The sequence below is a fragment of the Parambassis ranga genome, chromosome 17, assembly GCF_900634625.1.
Source record: "Parambassis ranga chromosome 17, fParRan2.1, whole genome shotgun sequence".
NCBI lineage: Eukaryota > Metazoa > Chordata > Actinopteri > Ambassidae > Parambassis > Parambassis ranga.
The window spans coordinates 3,592,501-3,615,895 of NC_041037.1; the positions used below are offsets into that span (position 1 = coordinate 3,592,501).

General features: G+C 42.2%; 1 protein-coding gene across 2 annotated transcripts in view; it reads right to left on the reverse strand.

The window, feature by feature from the left end:
- ankrd12 (ankyrin repeat domain 12) overlaps positions 1–23,395 on the reverse strand; it is a 28,416-nt gene that overhangs the window by 603 nt on the left and 4,418 nt on the right. Inside the window, exons 2-13 of one of the 2 annotated variants that reach the window (XM_028426926.1) lie at positions 12,896–13,009; positions 10,110–10,260; positions 8,699–8,770; positions 8,165–8,302; positions 7,573–7,776; positions 7,178–7,320; positions 6,882–7,029; positions 1,896–6,232; positions 1,509–1,607; positions 1,257–1,400; positions 1,065–1,160; positions 1–553 (exon numbers count right to left, since the gene is read on the reverse strand). The exon at positions 1–553 is cut by the window's left edge and continues 603 nt beyond it. In XM_028426926.1, the coding sequence (XP_028282727.1) occupies positions 368–553; positions 1,065–1,160; positions 1,257–1,400; positions 1,509–1,607; positions 1,896–6,232; positions 6,882–7,029; positions 7,178–7,320; positions 7,573–7,776; positions 8,165–8,302; positions 8,699–8,770; positions 10,110–10,260; positions 12,896–12,955 (5,778 nt within the window). In that variant the 5' untranslated portion in view covers positions 12,956–13,009 and the 3' untranslated portion in view covers positions 1–367. The remainder of the gene's footprint in view (positions 554–1,064; positions 1,161–1,256; positions 1,401–1,508; positions 1,608–1,895; positions 6,233–6,881; positions 7,030–7,177; positions 7,321–7,572; positions 7,777–8,164; positions 8,303–8,698; positions 8,771–10,109; positions 10,261–12,895; positions 13,010–23,395) is intronic. The other variant, XM_028426927.1, reaches the window with a different exon arrangement.

The window sequence follows — 23,395 nt, forward strand, 5'->3', positions numbered from 1 at the left end:
TGTATAAAATAAGTTAAAAAATTAAGAGCACAGTCTGTACACAATGTATGAACACTCACTTTGAAAACAATTGATATCTTTCAGTTGTGTGACCCTGCTGGATGAGGAGCAGCTGCCTCTTGTTGCAGCTCATGGGGCCCAGCGTTTGGTCTCTGCTCCCTGGGCTTTAGTCTGCGGCCTCCTGGTCGGTCCCCGCATCCTTGTGGTAGTTTTGGACTGTTTTTAAGAGCTCCGGAGTAAAAACTCTCTTTGTGTAAGTGCTCTTCTGTATCACAGCCACGTTTTAAGTGCTTCACATTTTTTCTTTCTTTCCCCTCGTCTCAATGTTCTGGACGCCCGCTGTGGGAGAGCGGATCTGTCCCACAGCTCATATTGGGGTGAGGTCGAAATCGTCGTTGACTTCCACGAGCGGGATGTAAAACTCAGGGATCTCGAAGATGCTGGTGGACTTGTAGGTGGCCGGGTCCAGCTCTTGCAGTTTGAGCTGCCACTCCAGACGCTGCACGGCGTTCAGAGCCGCCGCCTCGTGCTGCTGCCTCATCAGAAGACACGTCTGCGGAGGAAAGAAAACAAAACGGACGTCATTATTTATCCAACCAGATGTTCTCATTTAGACCCAAGAATGACTAATCCAAAAAGAACTGGGCGCAGAAAAGAACAAAGAGGAACACAAATGTGTACAAACCACAACAAGCAAAGATGTTCTTCATTCTAATCCCAAACAGAGGAGGTAAGTCCCACAGTGAGAAGTCATTTCAAAGGATGACGTGTGAGAAAACTGCAACCGTGTTGTGAATATCTTTACTTTACACTTAACAGGTGTCTTGTTTGTGACCCAAGTATGTCACATAAGAGAAATCACTCAGATATGCTTTTACAAAATGAACGTCGTCATCCTCAGGTGTTTTTTTGCTGTAAGTCCTCCATGTCCATGGCCATCTCAAAATAGTCACTTGTGTTGACTAAAACAAAGGACTTTTGTCAGATAACTGCAGTATATCAAAATAACAAGAAAAACAACAATTCTCACATTTGAAACACTCCCAAAAAGCCTCACGTCTTACCTTCAACTTGTCAAACTTGTCATCAACATCCTGTAACCACGACATGAACTGCCTAGCGTTGAATCGGTCTCTTACTGACGTTTTTCCGTCATCGTTCTGTGAATGAAAACGGTCAGCGATGTAACAGATGCATTGAATTGACTCTTTAAAAAACTGCAGCGTGACTCATGGATGTTGCTTGGTGTTACCTACCTGGACATCCTGAGGCATGTTGTACACTTCAGCATCCAGTAAAACCGTACAGGCACTGAAAGGCAGGGCCTGATTGGCTAGTGTTCTCGCTGCCCTATAATGGACTCGTAGGACTTCCTGCTCATTTGAAACAATCAGCTTTTCCTGAGAGAAGTAAAAACAAGACCAGTCAGTCCACTGCTTCTGTGTGTGTGTGAGGAAGTGAACTCATCATTCTAAACATTAAAACTTTAGAGAGTAACATCTACAAACCCTTTCGATGCTGTGCTGCAGTCGTAGTTTCATTCGGACGACCTCTTGCTGTTTGAACATCTCTTTCAGCTGCTCGGGCAGCGACGGCGGCGGAGTTATCTGTTCAAACACACAGAGGAGAGGCAGACGGTTAGAAACTGTTTATCAGAGCAGCAGATATGTGCAGCTCATCTCTCAGTTTAGTCTAGAAAACATGAATATTTACCAACTTGGTTGTGAGAGTGGGTTAAACTACTTTTTGTGGTGTCTGAGTTCACACTGACAACATGCTGCAAAAACCTGAACATGAAATGTCATTACATCTTACAGCTTGATTTTTACATCTAATTTTAACATGCATCCATTTAAAATTCAATCAAAAGAGGATCAAAAACACCGCTGACTCACTGTTGGTATGCAGAGTTTGCTGAGTGGGTTCCCATCTAGAAGGTAAGATCCATTAAAGGTCACATACTCGTCATAATACTGTGGTGGTTGCGGGGTGACGCTGCACAGAACTTTGCGCTTCTCTTCGATCTTCTTCCGGATGTGCAGGAACTCGTAGTAAGGGTTGGCCCTCTCTGTCTGGTAGGGCTGAATCTCCTCAAGCTTCACAGAGTCCACGATGGCTGCCAGAGACTGCTGGCCCCTCTCCTTCTCTTGCTGGGAAGTGGAGCACGGCTGCGAGCTTGACACTTTGGGCATCTTCCTTTTGCGTGGATGGGGCACATTGATGTCCAGCTCCTCGTCTGAAGAGCGGACCTTGAGCTTCGCCCCCGAGGAGTCAGACTCTCCGGACTGCGGAGAGGAACTCCCGGATGTGTTGCTGCTGATGTCAGACTGGGAGGCCGACTGCATAGCGCCTTGCTCTTCAACAGCTGACGACTCCGGTTTCTCATCAGCAAGTGTCACCTCCATCTGCTCTGTGCTGGATTCAGATGAGCCTTCTGTACTCAGACTGCCTTCAACGGAAGAACCTGAATCTGTTGCTGAAACGGGAGCACTGCTGCAGCTCTCTGAGCTCTGTGGGACATCACTCATCTCCTCAGCCTTGTATTCTGGGCTTATGCAAACTGTCTCGTTCTGAGCATCGAGGCATGGGCCTGCAGCGTCACTGGAAAGTTTTGATTTCTTGCAGTCTTCCTCATCCTCTATCGGACATTTGTACTCTGAGTCAACTTTGCTAAAACCTGGCAAGGACTCCCCTGCAGTAGAGCTGGGAATGTGTGAGCTGGTGGATGGTACAGGACTTCCAGCTTCCTCTGCTCCTTCTGTTTCCATGTTCTCTTGTTCTAGCCTGTCTGGATGCTCAGGAACCTGCATGGTACCTGATTCTGTTTGGTTCTCAGTACAAGTCGATGGGAGTGGTTCTCTCAGCTGGAAGGCTTGTGTGTTTCCTGAAGGCTCAGAAGCTGTAGGAGCTGTCGATATTAACACAAGATCAGACTCTTTGTTACTACATTCTGCCTGCGAATTCTCCGTCAAACACTGGACGTCTTTCAGAACCGGCGTGTCAGAGAAAGGAGGAGTTTTCTGCTCTGCTGACCCTGTTTGGGAGCCACTGCACTGTGAGAGGCTGGACTGTGGAAGTGTCTGGTTTTTACTTGGAAGATCTTTGTTTAACATTTGTGTTGTCAAGCATCCAGCAGCACTCCCTTCCCTCTCTGGGACTGAGTCGGTAACTGAATTTGAATATTGTTGACTGTTAAGGCCCTCCTCAGCTTCTGAGGTCTCCTTTGTTCTCAGCTCCTCTCCCGTGATCGCAGTCAGGCTGGATTTTGGCTGATTTTCAACAACTCTACTTTCTGTGGATGAGTTGGCATCCTCGTCCAGAATGGCCTTGAGGTAAGGTGATTCGTGTCTGCCGGACAGCAGTGTCCGATTACTTTGAGAAGCATCTGGAAGACTGTTGCAATCTTTATCGTGAACAGACGGCGACCCGGTGGCTTGAATGACAAGGGAAGACTGGAGAAATGCGGACTGGGAGTCTGAAGCTTCCAGGTTCATGTCGGAGTCGTATTCCACATTCCTGGGTGTTAATGTGGTGGCCTGACATGAATCCTCTGAGCTGGCAACAGAGAGCAAAGACACAGACCTGGACATGAGGCCACAGCGTTCGCTTTCGGGCCGGGGTGACCTGGTCAGACAGTTTTCCACAGCAGATATGACCTTAGCGCTGATGGAGGGCAGACTCTTCCCGTCAAGAGACATCGTTCTGGGGCTAGCGCCATCCTTCAGGGCTTTGTCTCTGCTGTGGTTGTCAGATGTTTCAGAGCTCTTTGAGCGCATTAGCTCCTTACTTAAACATGGTTCAACCTTTGTTCTATCTTTAGGCTTGCACTTTCCTGGATCTGCCAGAGGCCGCTGTTTCAGCCTTTCCCGCTCTTTCTGTTTGATTTTTTCCAGGTGTTTCCGATGCCACTGCTCAATCTCTTGGTCCTTGAGGCTGAGCATGCGCTCAAAGCTGGTCTGCATCAGGTCGTCGTTCACAAGCCTCTTTTCTTTTGGCTTGGTGTCCCTTGTTGCTGGAGAAGGTTTTGATTTGGCCTTATCTGCGTCCGTCTCGTTGGGTTTGGCCTTGATTTTGCCCTGCTGAGAGCGGTCCTTGTGCCGGTCTTTATCCTTATGTCTATCCGAGTCTCTGTCACGGTCCCGCCGGTCGCGATCCTTCTCTGGCGTTCTCACAACTTCCTCCTTTGATTTTGCAGATAAGGACTTGCTGTTCTCAGACAGATAGCTCTTCTTCTCTTCTAACAGTAACTTCAGATTAGAACTAGAGGAAAGCGTTCCATCTTTTATTTTATCTCTCTTTTTCCTGTCACTGTCCTTTTCTTTGGAGCGATCAGATTTACTATGATCTGTGCTCTTTTCCAGAGGTTTTCCTTTCCTATCAGAGTTTGTGCGATCTTTTTCTCTGTGGTCCCCGACGGTATACTCTCTGTCCTGCTTCTCCCTATCAGACCGTTTGTCGAGTTTATCTTTATTTTTCCTGCTATCTTCATGTTTTTTTGTTGCGGTTAAAGATTTCAGCTTCTCATTCTCCTTGTAGCTTTTATCTCCAGGAGAGGGGGAAGCGATAGCTCCGGCCCTTTCTTTTTCCTTCCAACGATCCACTGAATTCTGTGTATCAGCTTTGTCAGAGTGCTCCGTTTTAACCCTTTTTTCCTTGTCCAGATGCCTCTTCTCCATTTTCTCTGGGTCCTTTTCCTTTCCTGGGAGCCTCTTGTCAGTTTTCTCGCGTGAGCCCTTTTCGGAAGGCTCCAGCTGTTCTTGATCAGCTGTGATCCCACTTATGGGTTTCTCTTCTGTCTCTTCTTTCAAGCTGTTGCTCTGCAGCGACTCCTCAGGAATCCGCCCTGAGCCGTGGCAGTCAACTTTCTCGTCACGCTCACTCAGCTTTGAATCCTTTACCTTGTCCTCTTTACCACCAGCCTCCTTCCGCTCTTTTTTTACAGTCTTTTCTTTTTCTCGCTCCTCTCTCGGCCTCTTTTCCTTGCTGCTGGAGTGCTTCTCCTTTGTGTTTCTCTCATCTTTGACAGGAGAGAAATCAGCAGCTTTCTGAAGCGTGCTGCCGTCTTCACCTTCCTTTCTCACAGGCAGAGGTTCATCCGTCTCATCACTTTTGAAAAAATTCTCTTTCCAGAACTCTCTGTCAAATTCCAAATTCCTGTGGCCGTCTTTCCTGGCTTCCTTCTGCCTGTGGCGGCTCCGCTCCACCTCGTACTCCCTCCTGTGTTTGTCTTTCTCCTTGTGTTTTAGTTTATGCTTCTTCACCACTTTGCCGTCTATATCAGTCTTCCGTAAAGAACCATCACTGCTGTCTATGCTGTTTCCTATGCTGCCGTCTTTGTAGGGGCTTGAATGGCCGTCGTCTCCGTCTACACTGGAGTCTTTCTGTTGATGTTTGCTCTTTTCCTTGTGTTTACACCCCTTGGTGCTGGAGCCTTCGGTGCAGTAGTCTGCATCTGTGTAGTGGTTGTATTTGACACCGTCCACTGGACATGAGCTGTCACTGATGGAAACGCACATCTTGGTATTTTCCTGTTTGAGTGGTGTTTGTTTATCTGCCAGGCTGTGGTTCAGTTTAGGAGATTTGATAGATGACAAGTGGAAGAGGTGGACGGATGAGTCATCTTTCGGACTGAAAGACATCTTGAAGGAGTCTTCCTCCCGACCCTTTTCTGTGCTCTCAGACACGGTAGCAAGAGAGAGGACCAATGTTTTGCTGTTCTCTTTCCCATCCTCTTGGTTTTCCTTGTTTTTGTTCTGACTTTTACTCTTCCTCTTAACTTTACCCTTGTCCTTTTGGTCAGCATTGTCTTTTTTCAACCTTGCGTCTTGCTTGGTGCTCTCTGAGCTCTGAGAGCACGTGGGAGAGCCTCTTTTCTCCAAGATGCTCTCCATTTCATCACTGGAGGTATCTGAGTTGCAGTGGACACGTGACGTCTTCTGTTTTTTGGACTTTGAGGAGGAATCCCCTTTACCGCTCTGCTTCCCTGCCACATGATTCCTCTCTTTTTCCTCCTTCTCCCTTTGCCGTAGTTCCCTCCTGAGGATGTGTCTGTCATTCAGGGCTTTGCTAAGATCCTCCTCTTCTTCCTCATCTTTAAACTCATACTCATCCAGCTCTGCCACAGATGATGATGTTTTCGTGGCTGGTTTGCTGTCCGAGTCTTTCTCAGTATCAGAGTCTTCCATGTTGTCATCCACACTGGAAGGATTGACAGATGGTGGGTCTTCTGATTCTGTGAAGTGGAGAAGATTTATATAAAAAGTTTAAAATGCTACAAGCCATTAAAGCACATTAAAAGCCCCTATTAAAAACTGGTTGTAAACATTCAACACTGGTCTGTTTATACTGACATATAAACTTTATATTGTCCAATATGTGTGGCTGACAGGAGCAAACCGATATAATCAGTAATATTAAAATTATCATGACTGTTTAGTTTCAACTGTAATTGTAAGGTTTATTTTATATATATATATATATATAATAAATAAAATATATATATATATATATATATATATATATATATATATATATATATATATATATATATATATATATATATATATATATATATATATATATATTTTACACCCCTTGGTGCTGGAGCCTTCGGTGCAGTAGTCTGCATCTGTGTAGTGGTTGTATTTGACACCGTCCATATATATATATATATATATATATATATATATATATATATATATATATTATATATTATATATATATATATATATATAAAATAAACCTTACAATAATGAACCTTACAATATCTTTACACAACTGACCAAGCTTCACAAAACAATGATTTGATTAGTATTGTGATATAAACTGCAGACTGAGTTGAGTGTAATACGACTTTAATTATCATCACATCATCCACATACCTGAAGAGCTGTCATCTTGGTCCGACAGTGGCACCTCTCCCTTTAATAGCTGTTCCAGCTCCTGAGAGTCAGCAACGTCCACGGGGCGCTCCCCACGCTTGTTGGCTTGGAAGGCATTGCCTCCATGACGAAGTAAAAGTTTCACAATCTATAAACAGAAACAGAAATAGCTTCGATGTATTCATTTTGGACAGACAGACAAGTATTTCTTTTCGGGATGACAAACTTTGTATCGTGCCACAAGGCATAATTTTGTGGTCTAAATGTTGCCATTATTAATACAAGTAATTTCTTACATCTTTGTGGCCACTGCTGGAAGCATCGTGGAGTGGCGTGTCATCATCCAGACCCTGTGTGTTCACCTCTGCACCTGCTGCAATTAGGACCTTGGCCACATCATAGTAACCAAGATTACAGGCTTCATGAAGAGGAGTCCAACCTGGACAATGAGAACAGAAGCATTGTTTTATTCATATGAAATTCAACTTTCCATTTTCTAATTCTTTACCACACAAAAAAAACAACATGCGCACAGGAGGCGGTGATGTGCGGCCCGATCACTGCTGCCGTCATCCCTTTACAGGATAATCACCTTTTTTAATCAGCAGTCGTTACTCATCTTCAGGTCAATATTAGCAGCCATACAGACACGGTCAAAGCTGTTAATTGATCATCCACTGCAGCAACTTACCTGCAAAGTCTTTGACATTGACATCAGCTCCCAGGCTAATGAGCTCTTTAACTTGCTTGGCATCTCCCCGGATGGCTGCCATGTGAAGGGGAGTCTCCCCACGCTCGTTACGCTTGTTGACCTTGTCTTTCTGTCTAGACGAGGTGCTGCTGGGGACTTTCTTCTGCACAGGGGTCGTTTGCGAGGGGTGACTGGGTGTAGAGTCTGGACACATGCAGAGAAGAACATGGATGTAATTGATGCTTGAAGCAAGAGCATGTCAGAGATGGAGATAATAGCTTTCCTTCCCAGAGCAGACGGGGCAAATATAGTCAGTCTGGCTTTACTGGGAAGTGGTTTAATAAAGAAATTACATTACATGTTTAATGAGTAAGGCAATATTTTCTGATTATTCAGAAAAATAACCTAATTTAGCATCACAGCATCTCTAAGAAATAACACAAATCATGCAGCATCTGTGCATAATGTATTAGACTTTAGTCTGATCTGTTGTATTTTTGACAGAACGGTCAAAGGATTTTCTCATTAAGCAGTAAATATACTTCAGACCATCTTGCAGATGCAGTTAAGGTGAGAAGGCAGGTACACACACCTGGACTGTTGGCAGTCATCTGCATTAAGAGAGCCATCTGTTTGCGCTCCGACAGCGGATACCCAAACAAAAGGTTTGCCTGGGACTTCTTTCCCCCAGATTCCTTTTTCACCTTCTTCTTGTCTGGTCCATCTTTATCTGCAACAGAACCAAAAGAATTTTTTTTTTCAAACATTACAAAATACAATATAGTTTGCTTCAGCTTTGCCACAGTAAAACGTTTTCTTCCTCCCCTTGTATCTGTTGAGCACGCAGAAACAGATGACAAGCATGAGGTTTGAAAAAAATAATAAAAAAAGGACAGCATTCTCTTAAGTCTCTAGAGTGCAGACGACTCCTTCAGCCCCCCGTCCCGTTTCTGTCAACTGTTACTAAACACATACATGCTAGAGCATAAAAAGGGGCAGATGCAAGGCGAAGAACACACACACGTGCATGTGTGTGTGTGTGTTTACAGAAGAGTAGTAGCGCAAAGTGGGTGACGATAGTTGAAGAGGACATAGAAGGGTTTGAGGATCGGGCTGCAGCGATTACCTGCGTATATCCTGCAGGGAGGCACTAATCTCTCTCCCCAGGTCTCACTCGACTGGCCTGGGTCTGAGTCATCTACAGTGCAAAGCAGAGAGGATGGGGAGGGAGGGAGGGGGGAGAGGATGGGGAGGGAGGATGGGGGGGGGAGGGAAGAGCGGGGGGGGGGGGGGGGGGGATGGAAGGGTGGGAAAGCACTGCGTTAACGCTCTCTCACCCTTCCTGATTTCACATGTACTCAAATACAGACACACTCCACGCACAGATTATGAGTCATGGCAACACAGGACACACGAAAGGCGTCAGTGGAGCCACTGCTTCCCCTCGGTCCTACAACTGTCCAACACAGGACCAGAGAGGCAGTGGGGGAAGGCAAAGCCACAATCTATCCTAGCTTAGCTTTATAACTTGTTCAACACAAATTATACTTCAAAAACGGAGGGTTCTCATCTATTTGATCGACGCAGGACCACACAATGAAAATCATTATGATGAGCTTTGCTCTACAAAGGAGATGAAGGCAAACCTGCAGGACCTCAAGCAGTCAAACACGTTTTATTATTTATTGTAATTATGGCTATAACCTATTTTTACATTTCAATTTTGGGGTAAACACAAAGTTAAACATCTGACTAAATGACAGGAGTAGAACCGTGTTTACACAAGTGAGAGAGAAAGAATTAAAATGTCTATAATGTGAAGCAGAACACACAAGTGTTTATCTTCTGTCAGTCTGATTCAAACCACCTGGAAGCTGCTTAAATATGCTTCAATAAATCAGTAGATTTAAAAAATCTCAAATTTGTAAAAGGAAGCTTATGATTTTGACACTTCATTAGTAGGATCAGTTCATTGTTGATTTCAGAGTTTTATGGGATTTATAGACAAAACAAAAACAAAGAAAAACAGAACTCCAGAACCTCAAAGCTCCGTTCATCATAGCCAGGAACAGGAAGAAGCATCAGCCTGTTCACTTTCAAATGCTTAAAACTGTCACCTGCACCACATTATTCTACAAGTTCAAATAAAAATAAGGCATTTGCAATAATATGACTGTAGAAAATGAAAACGTTTGCATTCCTCTGCACAACTATGAAGGCATAATTGAAGTCTCTCACAACCAGCTGTTCATTTGCATATTTCAGAGGCTGGGACAGAAAGACAAGGGTCCAACACATCTTCGTGTATAATTGTTTTCCCCAAATCTAATGGCTCAGACAGCTTTCTTTAACCATCACATTTCACACAGGAGCCCACAACCTCATCAGAGTCAGATTTGGACCCTGTTGCTAAACACTGACAAAAAAAAAAATGTGTTACACAACAGACCAACAGGGGGCAGTGTGAGGACATGGCAGTGAGCCAGCAGCATGGCAGTTAAGAGGAAGAGCAGGAGAGGAACAGTAACACTCCTTACCGGTGTCTGAGTCTCGCTCCTCTGTCCGGGGCGGACTGGTTGTGAAGGAGAGCTTGCGCTTCATGGAAGACTTGGCTTTCCCTTCCTTCCCCAGCAATTCACTCCGATCCAACTTCGGAGTTTTGGTAAAAGGAGACAACTTGTCTTTGCTCTGTCAAGGAGTTGAAATAAAACACACACACACACACACACACACACACAAAATCAGGCTTGTCAAGCAAAGGTGTGGTCACAGTACAGAGCTGAGTCTGTGAGTGCCTTGTATGTAAACAATACAGCCATGACCGGGAATAAACCCTCAGCCCATTTATGAAGCTATGTTAACTAGTCTGACAACAAAAGGGTTGAGCTAAGCATGCAAGCAGTACTTCAACATTAACTCAACAAATTCCCATGATTATATTACAGGTTATGTTGTGTTACAACAGCATATTGTTTGTCTGAAGCAGAAAGCAGGTTTTCCTGCATGATTCACTAAAATCTTATTCAGCTCCAGTCATATACCACAGAAGAGAGTACAGAAATTACAATCGCCTATATCCTGTGATGCATTCGATGTTTTTCAGTCAATGACTGATTTGACACCACTTGTCTGATTTTGAAAATGTACACTCACAATTACTTATACAGCAGAATTCATGTTAGGGTTGGGCGATATTGGCAAAAAAAGATTAATTGTGGCGTTTAGCCGATAACGATTAATTTGACGATTAATTGATGACCGTTGCACTGACATGTTTTTGACTCTAAATCGCCACATTATTCTAAAATGATACTGACAAATCATCAGTCAAGTTAACTCCTTCATTCTAACAGGTTAAGCTGGTTAAGTAGTGATTAGGCACAAACCATGTTTGAAATATGTATTGATAACAGACGCACAAACTGCTTCAAAATAATATCAACATTAAAATAAAACAGGACAAATAAGTTCAGAAAAGTCACATCAGTGATTATTTCAAGTTAAAAAAAAATGTGTCTGTGCAAATTAAGCTGTGACTGGAATATGTCCCACACTAGTGCATGTTTTTATTTATACTGTAGAACAGCAGTTGCGCTTTCTTCATACTCCGGCTTATGGTGACAGACGTTGAACCTCTGTTAGGAACGTGCAGCTCCAGATCATTTAACTGAACACCACTGCCTTCTGCCATTATTGTTATTGTGGGCTCACATGTGCGCGCTTGTGGGTGATGGTGAGAGTACGTCACACACAAAAATGTGTCATGCGATGAGGCACTAATCGCCGTGATCGATAAGTGGCAAATACGTTTTTCTGACGATTAATTGCACACGATATGATTTTGCACAAGCCTAACTTACAATTACTACAGCAGACTTCATGTAGGGACAAAAGTAGCAACACACTGGTTGTTTTTTTTTTTTTGCTTACCAAACTCCTGGTCATAATTCAGCTGAAAATACTTTAAAAGGCTCAAGATGTTAAATGTGACTCCTCACTTGAAAATGCTAATTGCATCTATGGATATAATTTTTGGTTTGAACTACAATTAGCTTTGAATGTGCATGGAGAGGCTATCTGATTTGTTCTGAAATTATGGCGTGGCTGGTGAGGAGCCAATGCTCCCACTGTGCTGAACCATACCAGTAATGTCTGTTGTGTCACAGTGTCTTGGTGGATTTTTTTTGCACTCTGATCTGCAGACAAAGCTTTTTTTCATTACTATTACTTTTAGTGAGCGCTGCTTTGGTGCAGTAAAACACATTTCTGGCAGCAGAAAAATGTCTGCAGTGTGGTGCTTCTTTGATCTCAGTGAAGCAATGTACCAGCTGTGTGAAGCTGAAGTGTCTGGCATTGCTGAAAGTAGAGGGGAGACTAAAGACATGAAGTTCTTTTTGCATGAAAAGTGGATTGTTATTTCTTCCTCTCATTTACATTATGTAGAAAAGCATAAGTAGGTAAGTAAAAGTTACTTTAGTTTGACCTGCATAAAAACACACCCGCTGTTTATGATTAATTTGTGATTGGGTATTCCTAGGAGTGCTTTTTAAATTATTAGCTTCAAATATGTCAATAATAGACCTCAGACCCAAGATTCATCTTGTTACTGGTGAATCAAATCACAGTGCTTACCAGTCATAACCGTGTCAGTGTCGACATGACAAGTATGGCTTCTGGAGCACAGTTAAGTATACAGAGCAAATTAGCACAAACCAAAGCCGTACTGCCTGCCGGCACACAGATGTTGTTGTTGCAACAAGTAGATAATGAGTGTGTTTACACACTGAAGTTATAAAAATTAAGGGATGTTTATGTAAATATTTGCAAAAGATTATCTAATCAAGCACCCGAAGAGGTGACAAGGTCATAAAATAGACAAGATATTACAGCACTAATAGAAACGACTAAACAGAAGCAGCTTGGTTAAAAAGTCTGCTTGGCTGTTAGATGCTAACAGTAGCTAAGTAAAACTGCTAAACTTATTATATGACAGCTATTAAATATTTAGGCAGTACAACTGCACATTCAATTTGTTGTATAGTTCTCAAATACAACTAAAGGCAGTACTGGCAGTATATAGTTCGATTAAAACAGCTTTGTTTTGTGCTTTACAGGGTAAATATTTACCAACACAGAGCACTAAATTAGTGATACTATATGAAAAAAGGAAGTCCCTAAAAATACTTATAGTAAAATTGTATCTATAACAACAAAGTGTTTTAATCAGCTGTCAAATCTCTTATGTACCTGGTTACACTTAATAAAGACAATATTGAAATTTAGACTTCGTCTTCTGTATTATGCAGTTTCTGTCCACACATACCTTCTTCCCCGCCTGCTTATCCACCATGGCTCCATCTCTGTCGCTCCCAGGTTTGGCCATGGTGCGGCACCTGACTAGCTTAGACAGTTACAGCACGGTAGGTTCATCATGCACCTGGAGACAGAGAACAGAACAGCAGCAGTGAGAAGGATTTCAGTTCTGCCACATCACAGAATCAATGCATGACTCAGTAACTCTTAGTACAAACAGACTCTTTGGTGAGAGAAACAGAGTTTTAGAAGCAGGCACAATCAAATGATAGTTCTTCACAAGGGCTATTTAAAGGCAAAGCTTTAAGCAAATGTCTTTATCACTAAGGAAACAAAAACTAAGTAAAGAAAAGTCACGTAACCCTCAGAGAGCAGCAGAGTAGCAGTGTATGAAATAACAACCCAGCTGAGTTTCAGGATGTAGGTTGACTGGATCAGCAATCGGGTTTTTTATTGAAATTTCCATTCCACTTCAAGACTGACCTTAAAGATTAGGCAGAAAACAACATGAATCATGGCTTTAGGGACTCTTGCGTTTCTGAGAGGAAAGCGTCCCTCTTACATGTTGTCACTAAGGCCTACTCGTACGACTCATCAATGTAACCAAGCTGCTCTCTGTTGTGGTTTGTGACGGTGTAGTAACACATATAGCAGAGACACACTGGAGCACACTACAGATGCCTGCTGAGCCTGGAGAAAGTACAACACACAGCTGAACCTGTGCATGAGGTAAAGATGGCAAGTGTCACTTATCTTGTTGCATGGAAATAGCAAGCTTTCAGTCATGAGGCCCCTTTGACTGAATTTTCCCCAACTTCCTTTTTTACACACATTTAAACACCGGTACACTTGATTCAGCAGAAATAGCCTCTTACTGCCCAGTGAAAGTCCCGTAAAGAGTCCATTCTATAGTAAGAAACCCTCAGCAGCCACTAAAATGAATGGGGCAGCCCCATTACTCAATATGCATTCAAATTACAACTAAACTATTAAATAGTTTTATTTCCCAAGAACAGAGCTGCCATGGTTGCTTTGTGAACTCTAAAATACAAGGACTTCTACTGATAATAAACCACTGAGCTGAACTACACAGGGAAAATGCATAGCTGCTATACTAATACCTGCGAGTGGCTTATTATTAGTAGGGATGTACCCAAAAAAAAAATGACACATCGTAATTCCAAGTTAAAGCTTCAACAATTAAATGTTTAGTATTTTGTGCTTGACCAATTAATTTTAAAACCAGAATGAATCCCGCAAGCCATTCTACCTTGCAATATTTCCAGAAATGGAAGCCTGTGTACATCTACATGTACTGTTTATATCAACTTTGGCATCCATACTGACATTTGGGTCTCTACAACTACTGCAGACTGCAAAACAGTAATCCAGCGAGACAAAGCTACACACTATGCAGCCATGCAGTATTTGCAAGATTAACGAGTGGTTTACTCGACTGACCTAAGATGTAAACAATGCTTTTAAAACCGAAAAGAGAAGTGAAAATAACAGACTGGAATTATTTGCCAGAGTATTTGCCAAAAACCAAAGACAAAAGTAATATTGTCAGGAGGAACTTACGGCTGGAAAAAACCAACATGGCACTGTAAACACACAAACATACTTCGCCTTCATACAATCCACACCAACGAACCACTGTAGCTGAATGGATCAGAGATGTCATGCAGATGGAACATGAAGTGCAAGCATGCTCTGGCATTTCATACATATTACTTTCACATGGGACCACTGTGCAGCATATTGCTGATTTATGAAAAAGCCACAAGTCTTACAAGATTAATCAGCTAAAGCACTTCAAGAAAGGCACATGACGAAGTGATCACTCTGCAACGAATTGAAAAAGGAGTGTTTGCACAGGGCTGACAGAACCAATAGAATAACAATCAAAACTGAAGCTCAATAGCAGCAAAAACTAAAGAAAGGAAATGTTGAGAGCTCTGAGACATTTGTGGAAAAGTCATTAGTGTACGAGTTATGAACTTGATCTTTGACCAAATTCTAATCTGTTCATTTTGTAATAATGTGAGGAAAATATGTGTAACTGTAGCCTGACAAGTTAGAAATATGGGCAATAATTACATGTGTCCTTTGCCTTTACAAAACAAATCCAGACAGACTTTCATTCACCATGAGTAAGACAACTTCAAGAAATCCAACATTTTGTTCCTTCATTTACAACCTTTGCTGATCCTAAGAAATAGCACAGTGTTGACAGGTATCACTTTGAAATCGCACAGCCACGCTGCGCAGCTGAGGCCAGCAAGAGGTCCATCATTAGTCAGCAGATAGCCCGTATACAGCACAATTGTCATTCAGGCAGCTGAAAGGGAGAATTGAGCTGCCCACTGTGAGCATGTTGGTGTAAAGAGGCTAGTGTATTGGGGGTATTAAAGCAGTATGGACAGGCCAGGACCAGACCAGAAAACAAACGCTGACAGGACTCCAATCTGGCCCAGAGACGAGGCGAGGAGGGTGTGACTATAATTACAGAGGTATTTGGGCACTCGCCAGTTTGGCGTTCGCATTCACTGCGTTTCATGAGCAGCTCAGGCCTGCATAAGCCCCTGCAAGCTCTGCCATTAACCTTGGGCTGTTTCAAGTCTAGATCAAAACCTGCCTTGATGACTACTACAGTTCACACAGACTAAAGCCGAGATTAGCTTGGCATGGGATCTCATACAGAGAAAACGGAGTGATAGCAACCATTATCTAACCCACTTAACATCACTGAGGCAGACTATCAAACTGCAGAATCACAGCTGAGAGAAAAAGGTTTAAAGATGTGCTACAGAAAGCAATGTGACACCAGACACACTCAGGATAGCTGCGTTAAATAATTCAGTTGCAAGGATAAGACACTGAAGAGATACAACAAAATATGCTTGAGTTTCAACTAATGGTTATTATTTTCAGTGCTGGATAATTTTCTTTCTTCAAAATTGCCAGTTATACTTTTGAATAACAGTATATCCTACTAACAGGTAGGTGTTTCACGTACAGTGAAATAAAAATATCATCTCTAGATATTTTTGCAATGAAATGTGAGGCAGAATCATTTGTTAATAGCTTTACATCAATGTATCTTTAAAGCAATATCCTGAAATATGTGATGTGCAAATAAAGCTGTTCTTAAATGATCCCTTTTATGGCTGCACATGTGTCATGTTATGCTGTGATGTGTGAGTCTTTCAAATTTTAAACATCCATCTGCACTGACTGATGCTCAATCTGAAGTCAAATGTGCTGGCTGCAGTGCTGGGCCTTCTGATGAGCAGATGTCTCTGTATTTATTTATAACATGGTGTTCCTGCATTCAAACTGCACTGGTTCCTGACTAACAACAATAACAAACCATTTCTCTGTAGCACCAGAGCGGCTTCTGGTGCGTGTCCTTGCGTGAGTGTAGTGGTTTGGGGGGTTTGAGGACTGGGGTAGGTAAGGGAATGGGCGGATGGTTGGTGTGGTGGTGTATATTTAAAAGGGAGGAGGGATGGATAGTGTGCGGCGGTGTAGCTGGGATGGACGAAGAGCACACACGGTACGGTAACCTGATCCACTGACTGCAGGATGGGACAGGGAGGGAAGGGAGCTAAGAATAGCACCGAGCCTGACACGCAGAATACGCTGCCACCAGCAGCAGCAGCAGCAGCAGAAACATTACTCCACTACAGCTTCTAGAGTACTGCCTGCTGTGAGCTCTCACACACACCATGTGGAAAATACATGTGATTTTCCCCCTGGTCTCCCATGTGGCTGCACTTACAAAAGCACACACAAAGGAACCTGCTCAAAAACACACGCTGAAGGAATGACTGGGTTTAAAATATTCTACAGGAGCAGAAAAAAAAAACAAGTGGACAAGATCAACAAGACCATTTCAAATCTACAGCTGTATTTCCCAACAATAGGAGGTAGGCAAATCTGTAACATGTTCAAGGAGACGCACTACGCTTGCTGCAACAGTAAACAGCCGGTCACGTGGTTGTGGTCCTGTATGCTGTCAGGCTAAATGATGGGGGGAGGTCTCTCAGCTACACATATCCACTCCCAGCCTTTGCCGCTGTCGTCGTCCTCCTCCTCCTACTCCGACTCTCTAATGAGTAGCAGGACAAAGCCGCAAAGGCCCGATCATCGAGACTACATGAAAGGGGCAGGGAAGACAACAATGCCCCAGCCAACAGCCAGCCATCTTCAATATAATCACACATACATGTGCACAGGGTACAAAAATACATGTTAATAAAAAACAAATGCTCATGTCCTGCACAAATTCTTTAAAATGTCTTTGATCCAGATTATTTCTTAAAAAAAAAAAAAAAAATAAATTACAAATTTGTTAAAAATAAATCATCATTACAGTTTATTTATCAGGTATTAATAATATAACTTTGATGAGAGAGTTTGTCTGTATGTGTAATACAAATTAATTGATTCATTGCTGTTGGCCGAAGAAGAAGGCAATTTTAAAAAAAATGCTTCAAGATCAGCTACATTTTTCTGGAACAAAAGAAAATTATTTCAGCTACATCTGGAATAAACTGATAAAATTAACACATTTTTAGTTGAAACAATAACCTGCAAAGCTGGAAAATTTGATACCAATGCTTGCTTCCAGCTGTGAGAATGTGCCATTTTCACAAAATATTTTTCAAATATGTCGAGGTTAGACTGTCTTCTTAGTAAGACCAGAGAACACAAAGCTGCCACCATGTGCATGCACCACCACCAATTTTCCTTACAATTCATTGTCAATACAGTCACACTTTACAGCCATAAACTCCACACTTGCATAAAAGCTGCACACATTGTGTTCTTCAACCACTGTCCTATTATTTTCCTGATTCATCTATGCAAGTTTAAAGGCATAACATTTTAGGCACAGAATAAGCACAGCTCTCCTCCTCCGCCTGTCACTGGGATGTCTGAACTGAAGGCATACTTCACTGAGGACAAACAAACAGCAAAAGACACTGGATGCCTCCAGGCGTCTGTTCACCTCTCACTACCCTAACCCCAGACAGACAAAACATGCCTCTTCCAACCAGAGAGTCTGGCCTTCGTTCCAGTAGTTTTTGGGTTGCATAAATAAGCCGGCCATGTTATTGTGAAGAGGCAGAGAGCTTACGTTTAACCTTCAGCATAGGCTACTAATGCCCAAAACTAGAGAAATTGAACAGGTACCAGTCAAGTGCTGCCAAGATTTCACTGACCCTGATTAGAATAATCTGCCTGCCAGACACCATTACAGGTTATAATTTCATGATTTAGTGGTCTAACTTAAACCAACTGAGAAAACTGGCCAAAGTAAACTAAGACAATCCCCCCCATTCAAAATTAGTTTTTTACATTCTTAGCTTCTATCATTTCATAGGATTTTGTTACTTAATTTGTAATTTTCCAAGCAACTGGCTGCTTTAAGTCCCAGATTTAGTTTATGGTCCTGAAATGTTTATTCTTATGTAAGATTGAGTGCTGAACTGTTTCATAGCCTTATCCATCACTTAAAAGCTTCCATAAAAACAGAAACCGCTCTGAATTTACTGGGTAGAGGCTCAGGTCACAGCTCGCACACAAATCAAAGGCCTCATAAAATAGTCAGATGTTTGTGTGTGAGAGGTGTAAATAGGGTTAACTTCACTGGCTAGGAGAATAAGGCCCAGCCCTGGACTGACTGAAACACGCCCATTAAACTGGTCCGAGAGAGCTTTAAGAAGCCAACCGCCACTGCTCCGTATGTAGGTTAATGATCAGATACCCAAGCAGGGGACTAGAACAATGAAGCCTTTACTGATGATTATGGGTTAAAAGAAGGCGGGGAGGGAATGAAGGAGGGATTAGAGCAAAGGTTAGGACCTAGGCATGGTCTTGTTCCTATTTCCACTGCAGCACAAAGCTCATATGACTGAACTACACAAGAGTTGCTTTTAAAAAAACATTATCAACAATTCACATGGAAAGTAAAAATCTAATTAAGCATTAGTAAAATCATGGGATTAGCGACAAAGGCAAGTGGGGCAGCAGTGGTGCAGTGGAATAGCAGGGTTGTCCCGTAACCTGAAGGTTGGTGGTTCAATCCCAACCCCTCCCTAGTCACTGTTGTGTGTCCTTGGGCAAGACACTTTACCTGCATAGCCTCCAGTGTACTCACTGGTGTATGGCGCTCTTTGCTGGGCTGCCTTAAGCAATTTCCCCATTGTGGGACTAATAAAGGTTTCTATTATTATTATTAAAGTAGTTAATTGTGATTTTTTTATCACGGTGCAGGTATTTTGCACACAAAAAAACAGCTACCATCCCTTTTTCTTGGTTGTGGGTACAGTTTACAGCCCCTGGGGGCAAAGGAGTCATCTGCATGACTATAAAACACAACCACAACCACCAGGAACCCCATCTACTAAAATACATATGAGCAACTAGCCTGGCCAAAGTCAGAAAAATAAACTGCAAGGGAAATGTGTCAGTTTTCATCATGACATACAAGACATGACTCCATCTACACCTGTCACATCCTATTAAGCCTGATGAACTGTCAATGTGAAGGTGGGCGCCACACATTGCTGCCTGTGATGTGCCAAAACCACTGCTTTGCAGTGCTAGGGCAAGCCATGGTGAAACTACAGCATAGAGGTTGACAAAAAGCATGTTCACCTTCAGGCTGATGGAGTACACCAACTATCCAGCATACAAACGTTATAGTACTTGGAGTCAATCACAAACTGATGATAATGAAGCAAACATTTAAAGTAACTTTGTCCTTCAAATGTTCTCATCTTAAGGTCACGAAGCAGTGCATATCAACATTAAAATAAACAGGAAGTTCAAAAAAGTCACATCAGTGATTATTTAAAGTGGAAAAAAAAAATGTGTCTGTGCAAATTAACCTGTGACTGGAATATGTCAAACACTAGTGCATGTTTTCACTCGTACTGTAGAATGGCAACAACCAGCGCTCCAGGCTTCACACATAATGCATGTCGCGTACGTATGTGCGGCACTACATACACTACAGCTGTAACCGGCGTTGTGGCCTCGTTGCGCTTTCTTCGTACTCCGGCTTATGGTGACAGACGTTGAACCTCTGTTAGGAACGTGCTGCTCCAGATCATTTAACTGAATACCACTGGCTTCCGCCATTATTGTTATTGTGGGCGCACATGAAGGTGAGAGTACGTCGCACACAAAAATGCGTCATCGTGACAAGCACTAATCGCCGTAATCGATAAGTGGCAAATATTAATCGGTGACAGTTGTTATGACGATTAATTGCCTAATGTAATGTAATGAAATTGAATCAAAATAGTCCATGCAAATGTCTATTAGATAGACATATAGTATTGTTTGACAGTTTGAGACACACAATTGAAACAGAAACGCATACCTGACAATTACAATCAAGCACTAAAATGTGGAAGCATATCACTAGATGTTCTGTATGTAATTTAAACGGTTAGTCTGTTGCTTACTGTTGGAATAAATTGCATCTAGGGGCTTATGTTCGAAATGGATAGGATAAAGCAATACATTAAATCCCTACAGCCTCTGGGATTGTGTCCTGTAACCTCATGCTTTAAATGGTGCACTTTAGAATAAAGATCAGTATAACAATGTGGGCTTAATACGCTGGTTCTGATGCAGCGCTTAATATAAAAAGCAAGTAGAGACTGTGTTCAAGCAGCGTGAATAGTAAACAACGCTATCAATAATTACCAAAATATGATCCCTCCTCAAAAGATTCCGGTTCAGGGTTATGGCATGTTCTGCCATCAAAATACATTTAAAAAAAAACACACAACTGTGTGTTGTCCCATGAATGAAATGTTATTAACCCACACAAGTAGGGTCCTTGGTTCTCAAAAAGCATGGTCGCAAAAAAGCCAGAGTAAACAGGATATGACCGCTTTCTTTGGCATCAGTACAGTGAAAGCAGCCAGTAATAAAGAATGCAAACCGCACACCCATTGTCAAAAATGGTCCGTTTCCTCCCTAAACTATCAGTAGTGCTATCTCACTCACTGCTTGCTCACTAAAGGACACTTTAAGGGCTCAATAATAATTATTTACATTACAAATCTAGCTTTCTTCATGTTGTATTTAGAGCCCTGTAGGAAGGTCAGAGGCTCTTAAATTATTTCAATGTGTTTAAAAGCACATTATGAAGCCGTTACACACCGAGGTACTGCATTCAACGTACCAAACAAAAACAACACTCTGTACATATTCAGCTGCTGGCAAAGGCTAGCACATGTTGTGTAATCAGGAGGCTCCTCCCTCTTCACACACACACACACACACACACACACACGCACACTTGCTGGGCCTCTTCAAGACGCAGATACTCGACTGATGCAGCCAACTGCAGATGGGCCCTGGCCTGGCTAGAGGCACATCGTATCATAAACAGCACTAGTGCTTTCACGGCTTGGTTTGTACTAAAATGCAACAAACGCAGTCAACAACTTGAAGTGAAAGTGATAGAAAGCAGGATCTTAAGCCGCCTGGGACAAAGGGAAACTGATGATTTCTCTTTGTCTTCTTCCATTTTTTTAAAAACTTTTTTTTTTGAATGCTACTTTATCTCAAACATGTTCGAATTATAGAAAAGCTACACAAGGTTCATTTACCATCAATGGTAATTTAACAATAACGGGTAGAAACAGGTGTTCACTTTGCTGAGGAGAAGAGAGTAAAACAAAAACTGACCGTTTTGGGGGGTTTCCCTGAAGATATGGCCCTGCTGTGATCACTCAAAACAAAAAAGAGGAACTGCCTTCTGTGTTATTTAGGTGTAGCTTATTACAGCCATAATTCATACCTACTGTGGTGATGGGAAAACACTGCCATATTAAATATAAAGAGAGAAAATATAGCTCCAACGATATCAAAGCCAGCTAGGTAATCCTCTCATGAAATTATGTTCAGCAGAAACTGGCAGCACATTTACACTTCTCTTATTATCCAAGCCTAAACATTCAGTAACCAACATTCAGAACTATGAGAGCTACACACCTTGAGACTTTCTTTTCCATTCCACTGATCTGCATCTATGGCCCGCCACCTCCACCTCATTGTGAAAATCAAAGTCAGTTGGTACACTGTAGAGAGAGAACGCTGTATGTACTTACATAATTGTTCCTGCATTACAGCACCTGGTCAATACCCTATTCTCTAAGAGGCTTACAGTCTGTCTGGAAAGCCTATATAATATTGAGGCAATGGTGGCCCAGTCACACATGGAGCAAGTCCTTTCTGCACCTGTGTTTACAAAACAAGGACATTTTGGGCAGGTATGAAAATAATTTAGTGCATGCCCAGTGTGCCTAGACATGGATGTTATAAAGACTTAATAATATATATTTTAAGAATTATGTCTCCTGTGTCTTCATTTCCTTACATTTTCCTGAGCTGCTTTTAGCATGCCCTCTCCTCCTCCCTCTCTCGCTGCACGTGTATAACTGATGTGACTGCAGATCTTTCCCCATCTGATTTTCATGATCTGGCAGAAATTGGAGGAAAAATCAAGATTTTTGTGAATCCAGACCTGTCACTCAATGCATCCGGGTGTGATCAGAGTATGAATGCCTCCATTAAATGTTCCAGAGGCAGCCAGAATATTTCAAAGTTATGCTCTGACAAAACTCTTCAGACCAGCACCACAGACACATCCCTTAAATACAATTGTAATATTGACAACACATATGATATCCTCTCCAAATATTTAAACTATTCAATTGAAAAAGTAAAGCTACACCATAAATATTGCTTACTATGTGAATACCTATTACTCATAACACATGTGGATGTAGAACCCACTCAGTCGATTACTAATTTCAGCACTGCAAACATTATATGGCATCATGGTGTGTCATATTACCAAGAATGGTGAGTAGCAGCTTTATATGTCGTTAGTGTGAAGATCCTTCCATCAAAGCAAAGGATTACTTGTGGTTTCTATCAAAGTCGCAGCAGCAGGTGACAAGACTGCGTTACCTGCTATTGTGGATAAGCAATAAAATCAAACCTATTGTTTGATGAATGGTGGGTAATAGTGAAAGAAAGGCCTTGGAGGAGAAGAGAATGAGAACCCTGCAAGAAATTATGAAAATGAACATAACCAGTGTTAGCGGTGACAAAATATACTGCACTTAGAAAACAACGGGGTATATTCTGTTGTGTGAACAGGCTGGACTTATGGTCAACCAATATCTGGGCATTGGCTCATCGCATTATAAATGTGGTGTGATGGTGACTATCACAACAGACGGCAGATACTGTAGAAGCAATGTTGTAGAAAAGCTGTACACTATTACACTCAGAAAATACTCATCAAGTAAATACAAACTCCCAAGTCTTTAGGCCATCAGATGTCTTTCTTACGGCTACGCTGGATGGTGGAGTAAAAAAACAAGATTGGTGGCTTCCGCGCATTACATGGAATAAGCAATTCTGGCTATGCGGCAATGGAATGCCCATGTCTTGTAATACAATTTGT